At 38.2% G+C, this 16,065-nt stretch overlaps 2 protein-coding genes across 7 annotated transcripts in view; one reads left to right on the plus strand and one right to left on the minus strand.

The window, feature by feature from the left end:
• Nucleotides 1-6,279, minus strand: part of LOC134542877 (vacuolar protein sorting-associated protein 11 homolog) — a 30,042-nt gene extending 23,763 nt beyond the window's left edge. For 2 of the 3 annotated variants that reach the window (XM_063387457.1, XM_063387458.1), the window contains exons 1-4: nt 6,136-6,279; nt 3,949-4,017; nt 2,254-2,427; nt 355-553 (exon numbers count right to left, since the gene is read on the minus strand). In XM_063387457.1, the coding sequence (XP_063243527.1) occupies nt 355-553; nt 2,254-2,427; nt 3,949-4,017; nt 6,136-6,150 (457 nt within the window). In that variant the 5' untranslated portion in view covers nt 6,151-6,279. The remainder of the gene's footprint in view (nt 1-354; nt 554-2,253; nt 2,428-3,948; nt 4,018-6,135) is intronic. The other variant, XM_063387456.1, reaches the window with a different exon arrangement.
• A 1,515-nt stretch (nt 6,280-7,794) lies between these two features.
• The window catches only part of LOC134543322 (NPC intracellular cholesterol transporter 1), a 59,357-nt gene continuing 51,086 nt past the window's right edge, over nt 7,795-16,065 (plus strand). For 3 of the 4 annotated variants that reach the window (XM_063388266.1, XM_063388267.1, XM_063388268.1), the window contains exon 1: nt 7,796-8,189. In XM_063388266.1, coding sequence (XP_063244336.1) covers nt 8,127-8,189 — 63 coding nt within the window. In that variant the 5' untranslated portion in view covers nt 7,796-8,126. Of the gene's footprint in view, nt 8,190-16,065 lie in introns of all 4 variants that reach the window. The other variant, XM_063388265.1, reaches the window with a different exon arrangement.

Below are 16,065 nucleotides of genomic sequence, written 5' to 3' on the forward strand. Positions count from 1 at the left end.
ATATAGCCTCAGAATTCATAACAAACAGGAAATGTGTTGCAATAATGATGATCACGTTAAGTAAAAACTGGAAACAATTTTTTGATTCAGGGTGGCTAGCCATGTGCTCAGTGGGATTTCTCATCCTCATATTTGATACCTCTCTAAAAATTTTGATACAACTGACAGCCTAAGACAGTAATATTCCATTGTATTAAAATTTTTATCAAATTTATTTTTATGATTATTTAAATTACTCTAATTTTACTAAGCATATCATTATCTCACTTTCCAAATCTGGTAGTTTCTAAATGCCAACTATCGTACCAAAGAGGTTGCATGAACACGGGGACGGAGATGGAGGTGGGGGCTCACCGCGGTACAGCAGCACGGAGCCGTCCTGGAAGCCCACGGCCATGAGGCAGCTGCCGTCGTGCACGCACAGCGCCGTGGCGGGGCTGGGCTTGTTGCCGGGGCTGGTGCGCGAGATGCGCAGGCACAGCGGGTGGCCGTGCTTGTCTGCGCGCACCAGGCTCCACACCTTGATGACCGGGTTGATGCCCGGCTCGTCCTCCTGGCAACCCCGCGCCACGCTCTCGTGAGGGCGCTTTCCCCCCGTCATTCCCTCATTGGGCCTGGACTCCCCAGTCGCAACCCCTTCGTGACTTTGGGCCCATTCTGAACAACCATTACACGTACAAACTTCTCCATGGCACAGACACGTACCGGCTAGCAAAAAACTACTGCGGTCCCTCTCGGACTAGAAAATAAACTGGTTACAACTGGGCTAAAATCACAGTGTTAGCTCTGGGATAGTTGCAAATGAAGGGCTAGTTGTATCTACTTTTTTTATTCGCACGGAAATTTGTTTACAGCTTGAAAATATTCTAGCATCAGCTTTAACGACATTAATTAATGCATTAAGGGGCCCGCCTCGTCAGGGGTGTATGTGTGTTAGTGAGGCGGGGTGATAAGAGCAACGCTCTATGGTGCTTCTAGCGCGGTATAGCCTCTAAGCGCAAGGCTCTGAACTGGCGCGCATTCGTCTCGTCGTCACAGGATAACTGTGAAATTTGAGCGGTGACCGTAACATTATATGGCGGAGAAATGAAGATAAAGGTGTTATGCAAGCCCCTTAAGTGCTTTCAAGAAACTGTACTGATTGTTTTATGCCTAAAAATTACTCTGAAAACACGCGTTTTAGGCATTTTAACGCTTCTAAAAATACAGTTTAAAAACATGATCAAAAATTAAAAGTACTTTTCGGGCCTCAGCGAACTCTTAAATGCTATTCGTAAATAGGCCCCACTCGGATATCTTGAGTAGTTTTGAAATCGCGTTGTTTTTCCTGAAGCTCTGCACACCGTATGTGTGCCCAGGTAGGCGGGCCCCTTAAGGACTGGAGAAATTCGCGTGTTCATTGACCGCTAGAACAGATACCTATGTCCTGCGTATGATATATATATGACCGCTTCCTTAAACTTACATCTAAAATTGACAATAACCATCCCCAACTTACTCAGGGTTCGAATCCACAACCCTGTACTGAAAAGATAATACTTTGTTAATCTATGCCACGCAGTTTGTCAACGTGATACCACAAATTGCTAATTTAACTTCAAGTTAAACTGTGAATACTAAAAGAAGAAACAAAAATTAATCTCTTTACCGCTAGCACGAAAAATATTCCATGGAAGATTCTCGTTTTCTTCAAGGTACAACCACATCATAAACACAAAGTTTGAAAATTCCTTTCTTTCAAGCATATTGTTATACAAAACCTGAGATGAATTACAATTAAAGTCCTCACTAAACGTCTTGTTGTCGCTTGATTTAGCAATAATTGTATTCTAGAGACATTCATATCAATTTGTTTTGTTTGCAAAGGAACTACAGTAATTACTGCTGCTGGCATAGTTACTTTGAAATAGACAAATTCAACAATTATAGAGAAGCGAAAATAGTTTGAATTTCACAAGAAACTGTAATGACCTGCAAACCAAGCATTGCCTAATGAGGAAGTTTGTGTTCTCAAGCTGAACGAACCATCAGATTGCTGCTCCAAAGAGAACAATCCTACGTTCCTAATACTGTGATTTCTCAGAACCTAATATTGATCAGATTTCAGAGTGTGATACTTGTTGGATTATTTCCCTTCGGAGTGATGGTGCTCGCTGAAGTAATTACTGCAGTCCCGGTCACAAACGGAAGCTGATGCAGTTGCAACTGCCAGGACAAGCGACGTGGAAACGGAACGCTGTCCTCACGGCTCACCCCGACGGTGACGAGGAGCGCCGAGTGACGCAGCTGCTTCGCCAGGACGACGCGCAGCTCGTACGCCCGGAACGTGGTCACCTCGAACGCGCGCCCCACCAAGTGGACGTTGCCCTCAGAGTCGCCGAACACCAGGTGGCCGTGGCCACTCGTGGCGGCCGTCACCGTGGACTCCTGCAAGTCGCACCCCTCCGTCCCAGGCCGCGGGAGTAGCGCTGTTCTTTCTTTAGGGTTTAAGTCACGTCAGAGAAACTGGGGAAGGAATAGACCATGGACTATCAGAGGGAAGGTGCCCAGAGGGAAGGTTTCACTGCATCCACCCTACCCTATACCAGCCCCATGCCCCCACCCCCCAGACCCCTTCCCCCGGCTTCTTTCTTTTCTCAGAGACCAGTGTTTCTAGTTTTCAAAAATAGTATTTTCTGAATTTTATTAATTTCCGGAAAACGTGACGTAAGAAAATTACCCTCCTTTGCCAACCTGTCTAGTTTGAATGAGAAATGGCCTCTAACGAAACATGTTCAGACTGTAACTGATCGCAAAAGTTGAACATTTTTACCTGAAGTAGTTCAGAGTCCTTGCGTAACCACGCTCTAAGTGTAATGCTACATGTGTTTCTTGTTTTCCTTCAAGCGTCTTGTCTCATTCGGGTGACACCAGGACTGGAGTAACTGCATTCTTTTGTTTAATCTCACATCACACATTACATTGGGAGTACACTAATACACAGCTATAAATAAACTATCCAACACACGTAACTTTGATAATGCATGAAAAATAGCACACACAAAAATGATATAGGCCTATCTCATTTTATCACCATCTGCCAAAATTGCATCTGTCCCTGAGCAAGCACTTCTTTAACTTCACAACCAACACGGCAAGACTCAGTTACAAGAGCGCAGCTTGTATGTCATCCCCTGATCATGTGACTGCAGCGACGAGCCGTGCTGTCCATCGAGCACTGCGGAAACCAGCTCCGACACAAGCCACACGTTGCTCGTGTCTTATGTGCTCAGCTACAAATTAATCATTTTCATTTCCCACGATATATTGGTCAGCAATTCCACATCACGTATCCAAGTGCTGATCCCTAGATCTTGATGGTACGATCCTGTAGAACTTGATTCTTGCTATTTTAATTAAGTGCATCGAAAGATCCTGGACATAACAAAAACTTCGGATATAACAATGAATTATTATCATAACTTAAATACACAAAAAAAAATTCCACAAGACCTGAAATTTTTTTTTTATATTTTTGATTGGCCAGGACCTTTCGACAAAATAAATAGAAACAACAAGAATCATCGTGCACCATGGATCACACCATCAAGCTCAATGTATTAACTTGGACACTTCTGAAAGACATTATGCCACTTAGACTCATAATAAAAATGTTAAAAAAAATTGTTTTGTACACCATTTAATTTAAAAAAAATATTTTATCAATGATTACTATCAAAGTGAACACAAGATACATTTTGTGAAACCTATGATACTACTTAGGATGGTGAAGGATGAATTTCTTTCAGTACAAACACAAAATATAAGGTATTAACCTTTAATTTTTACAGGAGCTATGTAATATTTTGATACAATACTATTTTACTGAAATTGTTATAACATTTTAGTAATATGCACCGAGTTAAGTTCAAAAGACTGTACGAGACTACAAAATTGGACCATACTAACCTTCAATGCTTCCGCTACCTTCCCGGAGTCTACATCTTTGTTGAGGTCGAAGAAGTTGAAGCGGCGCCACTGTCAAAGAAAATTACTCAACTTTATAATTTCACTGGGCTCTCATTCCCAGACTACATACAAAACTTGCACAATTACAACTGATACCATGAATAAAAGCTAGAAGAGCAGTGGAAATCATCTGCTTGATAAACCACACACACTCGGCAGGACCACCAGTTGCCCACTGAGTGGTCTCGACCCGAGACGAGCCTGGAGACGGTCATTGGTCACGCCGCTCGAGCATGCAGCACTCGTCTCGTCTCGCGTGCGGCTCGGGCCTCACAAGGGGGAGGTGAGAGATGCACAGGCCGTAAGTGATGACTGCAGAGCCCGGGTGCTTGGGTAAAGTATGTTGCAAGGGGAGCGGTGGAGAGACCACCACGATACCGGCCAAGTGCGGAAGCCTATTATGTGTAAAAAAAAAAAAATAGGAGAAAAGAAAGTCGTCATGGAAGTTGACCAATGATAATAAATTGAATGGTGGAACAAAGGGAAATATTGTATGTAGTAATGGCAATAGCGAAAGACAAAATAGCACCGAGGTAAAAAAGAATGAAATAGTGAATTTTTACGATGAATTGAATAAATAAGTATGCAATAAGAATTAAGTATGTAATAAGGAATTTTTTGGATATGTGGGGTATTGAGTATAGTAGTGACGAGGGAAGAGGAATGTCGTGTTTATTTATATTGTATCAATATAATGGTCTTGTGCAGTGAGAGAATATGTGGTTGTGACTGTAGTAGTGACCAGGAAAGAGATGGTTCAAGTATCACAATAAAGAATTAATTAAAAGGAGGAATGGCAAATGGTTTTTGGTTTAAATTTAATATCTACAAGATACCTATTTACAGAAAATGATTACTGCCATAATGTTAAGAAAGATAAGTGTTTTTTTATGGCTTTTTTTGTTTCTGATTTGTAGTTTAATGTGAATTTTGTTTGATGTGTTAGGTGAGAGGTATGTTGTGTGTTTAATTTGTGATGTTGGGTGAGATAGTTGCTTTGGTTAGGTGAATCATAAAAGTTATTAAGTAATGTAGATTAGTTGTACAATCGTTGAAGTGATAAAAAAAACAAAGCAAAAGGTTTGGTGAGGGTAGGTCTGCTAATAAAAAATTTGTCTTTCATATTAGTAAATTATAGGTAGAAGGTATTGTAAATGAGATAAAAATTCTACAAGGTCTAGTTTGTTTTGCGATAGTGGGATTTCACTTGTATAACATAGGAATTTTCGTTTTTAAAATTATGTGGTATTGTGAAAGAGAAAATAAGCCCACCCGGTCCAGTCTATTTTACGATACCGAGTTTTAAATAATTACCTTAATGAAAATTCTAAACAGTATTTATATTGGTATCGAAAACTAAAATACAGTCCCATACGGACAACTCTATTTCGTGATACCAGTATTTTATAACACATTATTTACCACTTTCACGCAAGGTTAATTTTTTATAATTGAATGGATTTTTATAATAAATTGTTAATTTTCCAGATTACACCATTTGTAATGTCTACAGACATAATTTTATTGATAATGAAAAATTGGTATTGCAAAATAGAATAGAGCAGGGAAATTAAATTATAGTTTACAATACCGGAAAAATATATTATTACGAACATTAAATGCATGAAAAACAGTGTGATTATTGTTCTCCGCCCTAAATCCCCATATTCCCATGCTTGTGCCATAAGAAAGTAGAAGTGGTAAAGTAAGCGTAGCTATATTAGATTGATGTCACCAGTACTGTTATGGTATCATGTTCTCGAATAGTCCCGACTAACTGTTGATGGTGTTAAGGGGATCAGGGAAAATGAAAAGATGGGAGACTGCAAAAGGAGAGTCCATGCGTCAAAGCTGCAAAGTGTCATTTGGATAAAGTAATGTCTGCAATAAGGGAAGGTGGTGAAACAGTGAGGCAAGAGAGGAATGAGGTAGAACCTCTTTGCCAATGGGTATACATCTGATTGCAAGAAATTCATCAAATAAAATTACACCAAATCCACAAATAATACTGAATACATAGTACGATAAAAAAAAATTACGTGTTCTATACAAATATATACACACCCAAGAAGTACCTGACAAATAAATAAATATTTTTTTTAATTTTATTTAAGAATAACATGTTACCTCCAAAAACGCCATTGTAATGCCTGGCCAACAAGCCAGACAAGCAAAAAGATCACAGTCAATATATTTTGGTCTCTTAACAACGGCGTATCACATCACCTGTACCTTGCGGTTATGTTCAAAAATTGGAATATTTGGCGAATATGTCAAAACAAATGGTAAGCCTTCAGTTCACAACGTAAGAAAGAGCCAAGCTCGAATATTGACGAAACTCCCCGAAGTTTTCAGCTCGTTCGTACATCTTCGGTAATAAGTGTATAAAACCCATAAAACCTCACAGATGGAATTATGTCTGAGAGCTTGAAAGTTATTTTCATTTTCAGACTTAGTAAATGATACATTACATAATTTTAATGAGCAAAAAGTAGAAAAAATGTTACCAATTACCAATAGTATTTGCATTCGCTGGCCAAATTGTCCACGACTGATCTCCCTGTGGGAGGGTGCTCTTACTTAGATAGCTCGTGCTGGGACACAACACTAGCCACGATGCTACTGCGAGACGTCCGCTATATCTCTACACTCTCCAGGATTTGATTTTTTATACTCACAATTGGGCTTTCATCCAAAAGCAAGGAGTCCTTCACTTTCTCTCAATCTCCCCCTTTCACATTTTTAGTCGTCTCCCCAGGTTTCTCGCCTCTCTCACCCCCAGCACTTCTACCACCAGCCCATTCCACTCCTCTCCTGGCACAGCTCTTTCATCTCTGCCTTTATCCCTCCTATTGTATTCCTGGCCTTTGAATGCAGCTTCCAATATGGTCCATGTCAATATTTTAATTAGATTATTTTAATTGTTTTCTTTGTATTATTGGATTTTTGTATATTATAGCATTTACAATTTCTTTTTGCAAGTTACAAACAAAAATGAGTTACAGAATTTAATTTAATTGACTATTACGCTTGCGATTGGGCTTTCACCCGGTGGCAAGGAGTCCTCCTTTTTCACTCACTTCCCCACCCCCTCTGACAAATCCTTTGATTCTTTGCAACTTTCATCCCTACCGCCATCTCTTCATCACACCCATACCACTTCTTTCCTGTCCTGCCAAGAAAAGCATTCCTATCCATTTCTATTCGCCTCCAATTCCTTTGAAGCTTACATCCATGCTCTCTCCGCCCTTTATACCTACCTTTGTATATCCTAGTTACCTGCTGCTCCCAGCCCCCTCTTCTTTTATATCCTTATACAGTCTCACTAACTTTTCCACTCTTCTCCTCCCTTGTAATGCTTCCTACCCTAGCTACAATAAACTAAACTAAATGCCTGATATTATTTAAAAATTTCTCGTGATAGATATTGTACCAACATTTTGTACAAACAATACTATGATTAGGATTCCCACCACTTTATAATAATTAAATACTTTGTATCATGGCAGGGTTTTACTTAAGATAATGTTTTTATAAATATTTCCACCTTTTTGATGTTCGTACCCAAATTTATTTTGAATGATGTCACATGTTATAATAGGCATTAAAACTTTTAAATAAATATGTACTTAATTATTTTTAATTCTAATATTTTTATATTTATTGATTTTTATCGCGTAGTTTGTTTTTTAGCTTTATATATAACTACATTTTGTTCCATAGACAAACTAACATTCCTCTATGGATACTATACATCAGATATTCAGTTGTCAAGTCCTAATACGATTTACGTTGTCTCAGGTTTTGGGAAGCCATAATGTGTAATTGGGCTGTGACGACTGTGACACATATAACGTTCATGGTCGCGTGTAGATATGTTTAGCGTTAACTGGGAAATGCTTGTGATTTAAATGGTGTGATGACGGCTGTGGGTATCAAGCGGTTCGAACTATTGGTTGTTAACTTGCCGTAGTCTAGTCAGTTTCGCCAGTGTCAGACACCGAACTACTTTGTTTTGTGTAGTGGTGTAGCAAGTGACAGTTCAGAGGATTTGTTTTTTTGTAATTATTTTTTTAAAAAGTTTCATTGAGACTAAGTGGGCCCTAACCACGTGAAGTATGAATCTGTCTCAGAACTGCGTGTTGGGCGTATTCCTAATATTCCTCAGTCAAATGAACCAGGTACGTATTAGTAATGACGTTTTTAGTTTAATGCTGTAGTTAACTTCAACCACACCCACTTATGTTAAAAATAAGTACTGTTGTAAATATTCTTGCTCTGGTTGTACAGTCACAATTCTAAGCTCTCCTCCTTTTAACTGCCTACATATTTTTTGTTCTTAGTGATTTCGATAATCGGAAATTGTAGAGTTTGGGTCTTAAATTTTAATGCCCTTTTTGAAATTGTTCCAAGTGAACTTAAAACGCAGTTACGTTTATTTTTTCGTTCATTAACTTAGTCCTGTTACTTGTTTGCCGTATAATGATCATGAACGATTCTTTGAGCGAACGAAATCATGTGATTCGTTTGTGATGTAATGAATAAGGTTCTTAGCGAGTCGCTTCCTTGAATACTGAGCACGAGTCAGATGAATGAAACCGCGAAAGAACGATATGAGAACCAGCTACGCGGCCAGCCTGATTCGTTCATGAATGAATAATGACCACGGGAGTCCAAGTAATCGGGTATAGCTACGTGACCGTGTGTATACACAATCGCAAACGATACTTAATAAAATAGGGTAACATGACAGCTGACATTGTCAACGTTTAAGTAGTACTTAAAATTTATTTTTCACGTACACACACAAACCTTGGAAATAATAATAAAAAAAAAAACTAACAACCCATGCGATCTAAAATAACAGGGAAAGTAACAGAAAATGCACCACACACACTATTTTTTGGGTTAATTACTTCACGTTGCTTGTCCTGGCTTTTTAGAACAGTCCTTAAACCAGGTTGTTATAAATATCATATAAAGAAAAATAACACGTGAAAAAAAAAGTTTAACAGTGCTTTGTATTTTAGACAAAAATATTTAAAAATTGTCATCAGCTAAATCAGTATACAGCTAGATGTCTGGGATTTCTGCTATCCAAGCCAAGCAGATTCCAATAACCAGCCAAACACAAAGCCTTAATAAACTAATACTTCAAAGGGTAAAAGAGTTTTTTCTTGATAAGAGCCACATGCCGTAGAATGAAAAGAACAAATATTTTGAACAAATCATTACATGGAACTGATTTAAATGAATAAATTTGGTTACAAATCTTTCTGCCCATCACTAGTGTCATAACATATTGACAGAACCTTCTTTGCTTAAAAGGGCATGTTTTTCTTAAGTTGCATGCTGTCAAGCTAGTCTTCTTTCCATCCTAACTCTAATGCCTATTTATTGTTGATCACTTCTAGAGTTTACATGAAACTTGCCGACCTAAGCTTGCACGAGCCATCTTAAATTCTTTCATCACAATAGCTTTATTCCTTCCTGCTGAAGTCATGCTTGAAAATTTCAATACCGCTTTTTCTGTTCCATCTTCAGCGTTTTCCTCTTTGTTCAGTGTTCTACCTCTAAATCATTTTTCCATATGAGGCTATTGCTACTCGCACAATAGTTAATGTCAATGCTTTGCTGTATTTATACTTTTTGCGTACATTTCTAACAGCTGCACACCAATTTTTGTACCACTGTATGGTGTTTCATTATTGTAATTGCTTGTCTAATATTTTTTTGTTGCAACTAGGTACTTATTTTCATGAAATCCTTAAGCTTCTTGATATTTCCTCTTCAGTGATCTACCGATCTCCACTAATGGTGTTAATCACCTCCCACTACCATAGGAGTAATGTGTGTGTTCTGTTAATGTGAAATGTCTTTGTAAAATGCATTTCCTTGCACAAAAGTAGTTGTGTACTTTCATTCTGATAAGCACTGCTCTGTTCCATTTCATTTGACGAATCACTTACCAAACACATTTCGTCTGTCTTCTCATCCGTGTTTTTCCGTACTTTAGGGGCTTTATCAAAATAAATTTTTTTTTTAGATATTATGTTTTAGCTACTGTTTGTAGATTGTCACACAACAGCTTTTAGTAATATTAATGTGTCCAATCTGGCCAACCATTTACAGTATTTTACAGTATATTAAATATAACCAACCTAACCAACTATTCAAACAGTACAACTACGGAAATACTAAAATTACATCTTACAAAACTTTAAAGGATAGTTAGAAAACTCTAAAATATAATTTCAAAATTTATTTTTAAAGGATCAGCTGTAGGTGCAAAGTTACCACTGCTTCCGTGGGTAATTGTTCCGTATCTTATATCCAAGTTTATCCCTTGATCCTGATGGCAGGATAATGCATGATTGATCCTGTGGTACATGATGCTTGCTGTTTTGATTCAGGACATTGAAAGAACCTGGACATAACAAAAATATTAAAATAATGTTAGGAAGTAAAAATAAATCCATTATCAGATTTTTATTTGATCTGATAATACAATCATAATTCATTGTTATCACACATTTTTTTTTTGTATCCAGAATCTTTTGTTGTACCTAATTAAAACAGCATGCATCATATGCCACAGGATCGTGGCTTTAGGATCAAGGGATAGTCTTGGATACACAATACAAAAATCACCACTTTGTCCAGCAGCGAGTCTTCGTGTCTGGGTTGTAGCCCTGCAACCTGCTTAAGCCCTTCATTTTCTTCCCGGCTCCCGGCCAGACTGTTTGACCTCGTACTGTCTCTTGTCGCTGCCTTCTGCTGGAACTTTGAGACAGTGGTAGTGATCACTCCCCTGCCGTCAAGGGGAGATGGGTTTGGTTCCCGGTGGGGCAGAACCTCATTTTTTTTACAAGTGGGGAAACTTGGTAAACTCTGCAGTGAGCAGCCCATTTGTTATGATGCTCCATTCTCACATTTCTCTCAGCTTGTTGCTGTGATGTTAAGCCCTGAATCATTCATTTTGCTTCTGGTGATTCTATAGCGTAGCAAATTGTCGGCCAGAAAATCTGTAAATAGTCTTAACATGCTGTGTTTAGTATGTTTTTTTTACCCCTCCCACTAGACCCAGCAGTGCAATGAATTGTTTCCTAGACAATTAGAAGATTAATTGTTAAGTAATTAAGTTGGTAACAAGTTGCGTTTCATTCCAAAGGACGAAAAATCTTTCACTGAAGATTACTTCATCTGATGTTTTGTGATGCAGAGCTGCATAATTACCAATGTATATTTTATTTTGAAAATATTTATGAACCTTGAAGGTATATTGCTCCTGGGAGCAATAGTTCTTCGTAACATAGCATTTCTCCTTAAAGAAATACACGTCGTCGCTTAGCAGACAATATAATCAAATTGACATTTTTAACAAAATTGACTTTTTGGTTCCAACTCATTCTAGCGGACATTTTGCATTCACCGATATAATTTTAACAGCAGAAATCATAAAACTAGCAGCACCATCTCAAAAAAATGGAACCATTCACACACACAACTCGACTAACTGCAGTAGGCTGCAGTAGGTGATAGTAGTGTAGATGGTTCCTCTTGCTTTACATTATAAAATTATTCAAAATGAAAAAAAAAAAAATAGGTATTACATTAAATACCCACCATGTGTACTTGAATATAATTTAAAAGTTGCTGAAATGTTATTTAGTCGGTATTGTTAGCTAAGCAACAATAAACGTATTTTTCCCCTGGAAAAGCTACTCTGTTCAGAAACTACCTTTATTATTTAATGGAGCTTATCAATATGTGTGGCAGTCTTGTCTTATTAATTACCATGTGGTTTGAGCCTTATTAGTGATTCATTGCTCTGGTTCATTCATTGGTTTGTGTGTGACTCAGACGGTGCACATTGCCCTTGGTACCAGAGGGAGACTTTGTTATATTGACACATCTTATTGGTCCATTAGGGTTATAGGATGGTTAGTCACTTGGCACATACAGACTGGGGCTTTTGTCATGTTTAGAGCAGCTTTCAGAATCAAACGTGGTGACTCCAATCCCAGAGGGCATCATTATTGCCAGATAATGAATTTTGGTTCCTTAACTGCTGACAGCCTTTTTCCCCACATTTTTGTAAATGTGGGCGGAATGAATATTTAGTATGGAGTCAAATTTGTCTAATTTTATAGTTATATTAAATTTCAAAGACATTTGAAACATAATTTAAATGCTTGCTTTGTGGGTGTATCCTTGTTAAACCTAGGATATTAGTACGTAAGAAGAGCATACATACTTGTCTTTGAGAGAAATGTGGGAACGTTGACATGGGGCTATTAATGCCAAGGCAGAATGTTGTCAAAAGTGTTTAGGTTACCACATTTTTCAACCCCTCAAGGGGGTCCACAATGCCAATTTGAGTTGCCTGTTAGCCACCCCTGTTTCCAGAGAACTGTCGGAGCGCGTGTGTGTTACGTGTCTGTCGGGAGGTGCCGGCTGACTCTTGTACTAATCACAACTGCCAGTAATGCTCTCGGCAGAGTGGACACGTGTGGTTAACGTAATTATGACCAGCGTGTTGGTGCCAGCTCTGTCTGGGAATGTGTACTCTTGGATGCAGACTACCGGTTGGTCCTTTCATTTGGGCTGTTGGGAAGTTGTTGGGTTTATAGTTACTGGAACCAACTGGGTAAGACTTAAATGTGAATAAAACTAATTACCAGTGTATCTTCTCTACCTAGAAGTATGCCTATTGTAGAAATAAACCCTAACTTGGACGTCCATGAAAAGTAACAAGAGTTCATTGTGTTAATTATCTTGGACTGCTTCTTACAGGAATGGAGAAGGGGAAGGGGGGGGGGGGGGGCAAAGCGTAGTGGATAACACTTGACGTGCCGAGATGTCGGTAAACTGCTCGTTATTGTCTATTGTGTATTATCTCCTTCCAGCTGGTCAGTAATATCTACATGTGAAACCAGATATGAGTAAAAATGTACTTTGCCCCACATTCAGGTTTCCTGCGTACAGGGACAGTCTGGAAACAGGGTGACCTTGAATTGAGAACGTGTTTCACACTGATAACACTTACTTTTACTGACAGTAACCAAACGTAAGGGACAGAAACAATTGTGTTAATTTGAAGCACAATCAAGTAATTGCATATAGTCTATTTATTGCTTGATTACAATAAAATACTGTATCAATATTTTGTTTTATTTTTCAAATTCAATAGTTGATTACATATAGTAGATGGAAATTATGATAATGCAGACACTGTATTGTGTAGGAAGATATTTTATGCTCAGTTAGGCATGTAATGTGTTTTGGTAATAAATAATGTGTATTGTAATATATCTTACCTTGCTACATAGACCTATGAGACAGGCATAAAGGTTAGATAGGCAAACTCAAGGATGTTCAGTGACAGAGATCCATGAATGGAGCGGTGATGGAATGCCAGAGATGTGGGGAGCAGGAGTACTCTGAGATAACCTCTGGTTAAATATAGAAGTCTGAACCTGCTTCTCTTGGTGAAGAGAAGTCTGACCATCACACTATCTCTGTTCTAAGTAGTAAACACAGTATGCCTGTAAACAAATGTCAATTTATCCTTAGTTGCTGAAGGCTTAGCACCAAGGAAATTTTACCTAGTGTGCATGCAATCCTTTGGTTGGAAGGAGATTGAGCTGCTGGGAATGACCTTCACGGTTGAGAATACCCTCACGTAACTTTACAAGTCAGATGTCTCATGCAAGGCAAATCATTGTTTTCCTGCCACATAGCGTTCCTTTCACTCTCAGATGAGCTTGGAGAGTAAAAAAAAGATAAATTTTATTTTAAATCTAGTTTGTTGAACTTGTGCATTTACAGACTTGGGCACTGAGATTTTGCCCTAGGGTTTGGGAGGTGACTATTTTTATATTAAGTAATAATTTTTTTAAATGTTACAGTACATTAGTGTGATATAGTAAGGAAAGCAGTAGCCACAGACCCAAGGAGCGTACAGAGATTTAAAAATAATGACTATACCTAGTTATAATGAAAGTTTAAAGCAATAGGACATAACTGATGTGCCAGTGTGGCAGGTTTGAAGTGGAAAGGTTTTTGTCAAAATTACCAGTCATTTAGTGGAGATGGTCATGTTGAGTACTTGTTTGTAGCTGGGAGCTTACTTTTTGAATGCTAGTCAAGGTCAGGTTGGTGGCAACATGGCATTTGTCTCGCTACTTTACGACCCATCGTCCGGTCTATATTTACACCGGTGGCTCAGCGGGTGGAAATGGTAGCCCGCACTGTGGAAACACTTGTGGTTGCCCAGATTACAACTTCCTCACCAACTCTGGGAGAGGAGTAGAAGAGCAAATGCACGGAAAGCTATGAAAATCACTCATAAGAAAAAAAAAATCTTTTTCAATACCAATACATATCAGCGCTGTTAATCTTGACATCAGCAATGAAATACCAGAATTCAAGATTTAACTGGAACATAATTTACAACACCAACCAGCTCATACCCTCTTTTCTTCCTCTCCCCCATCCCTCTATCTAGTTTACCAATGTTGAATTATTAAAAACATTCCCAACCAGTGCACATATTGCTTTTCATTGAACTGTCAAACATACCACAAATTCTGTCCCCTCTTACATGTAGTACTTTTAATACTTTCCATTTGCTATACTGTCCAACTGCTTAATGTTTACCATTTTGTTCATTTGGAAAAGTGATTTGGCATCAGGTAAGGAATAGGAGTTCCTTTTGTTAAATCCTGACAACTGAACACTACCAACATTTTTTCTTTGCAAATGAGTAAGAATCAGCGTAGCAGTAGCATTTCGACAAATGATTAAATTCCCATGATTTGTGCATGGATTAGTCATTGACTATGCATAAATATTTATCTTTTGGCGTGCTGTGGAGTTATGAATCTGCCAAGGATTTAGGAGAAGGTAATAAATGCTTTTTGAAACTTCTCAATTAATGGCAAAGTATGTGTAGATAAATGGGTTTAAAGGTGTGAAAGTTTTTTTTTCTGTAGGAATATGGATTTCTAGTAAACAGGGGTTCTTAAAAGTATGTATTCCAAAATTTGTAAAACAGTTCTGTTGGCAGCAGTTCATGTGATTCTCTCATCTGAGGGAAAATGTGTTTGAAGTTTTTTTGATGTATTTTCCTCTACCTTATTTGATCTATTGCTACTCTTGCACATACACAGTTTAGTTGTGTATATGATCTTAAATTATCTTAATTTGTATGATAAAATAGATGTGCTGTGTATTTTGATTTCTGGATATTGGTTTGGAAAGTCTAATGTTGTAAACTTATGCAATTTAACTTATATTGTCTAATCCCAGTAGAGGTGTTAGTGCTGTAAATAGCATATTACAGATAGCCGATTTGTCAGAAATGTACATTATTTTTATTGAACGGCTTAAAGATTCAGAGCACTAAATTTTTAGTTATATGTGAAAACTGAGATCAGGGAAGCTAGTTAAATTTACTATTGTTGGTGGTTGTGCCCTCTGAGGTGTGGAAACAGTGACTCGAGAGGTGATTGTTTTGGAATGCAGTGGGCTCTAGCCGAGAAGCCTCTTGACAGAACTGTTGGGAAATGGTTGGGAAATGCGGGCAATCTGCTCTGACATTGATGAAGTCACGGCTGGTGATAAGACGATCAGTCACCGCGACTTGCGAAGTCACCCGAGCCAAGGTTCCTGGGTCCAATTGCTTGCTTGTTTGCATCTCGCATTGCTGGGTTGTCGTGAGTCAAGTCTTGTTCCGAGCTGTCTGCTTGCCGCGAGGGTTAATTTTATCGGGAAAATGAATTTGCTGATTAAATTTCTTCTGTTCCAGTAATAATTTCATACCTACTATTATATACTATGTAATATATCCATACTATTGCTATGACATACTAATATTTATCACTGTTTATTGCATACCTAACTTCATTAGGGCATTAGTGTAATGTTTAATTAAACATATTTCTACAATCATCACGTGACTTGTTGCTGTCATAATTTTTTTTTATTGAAATAAGGGCTAGCAACACGTTAAAAAATGTATTCCAATGAAATCATTTTACGGCAGTAATAAGT

This window comes from Bacillus rossius, assembly GCF_032445375.1.
Source record: "Bacillus rossius redtenbacheri isolate Brsri chromosome 9 unlocalized genomic scaffold, Brsri_v3 Brsri_v3_scf9_2, whole genome shotgun sequence".
NCBI classification, from domain to species: Eukaryota; Metazoa; Arthropoda; class Insecta; order Phasmatodea; family Bacillidae; genus Bacillus; species Bacillus rossius.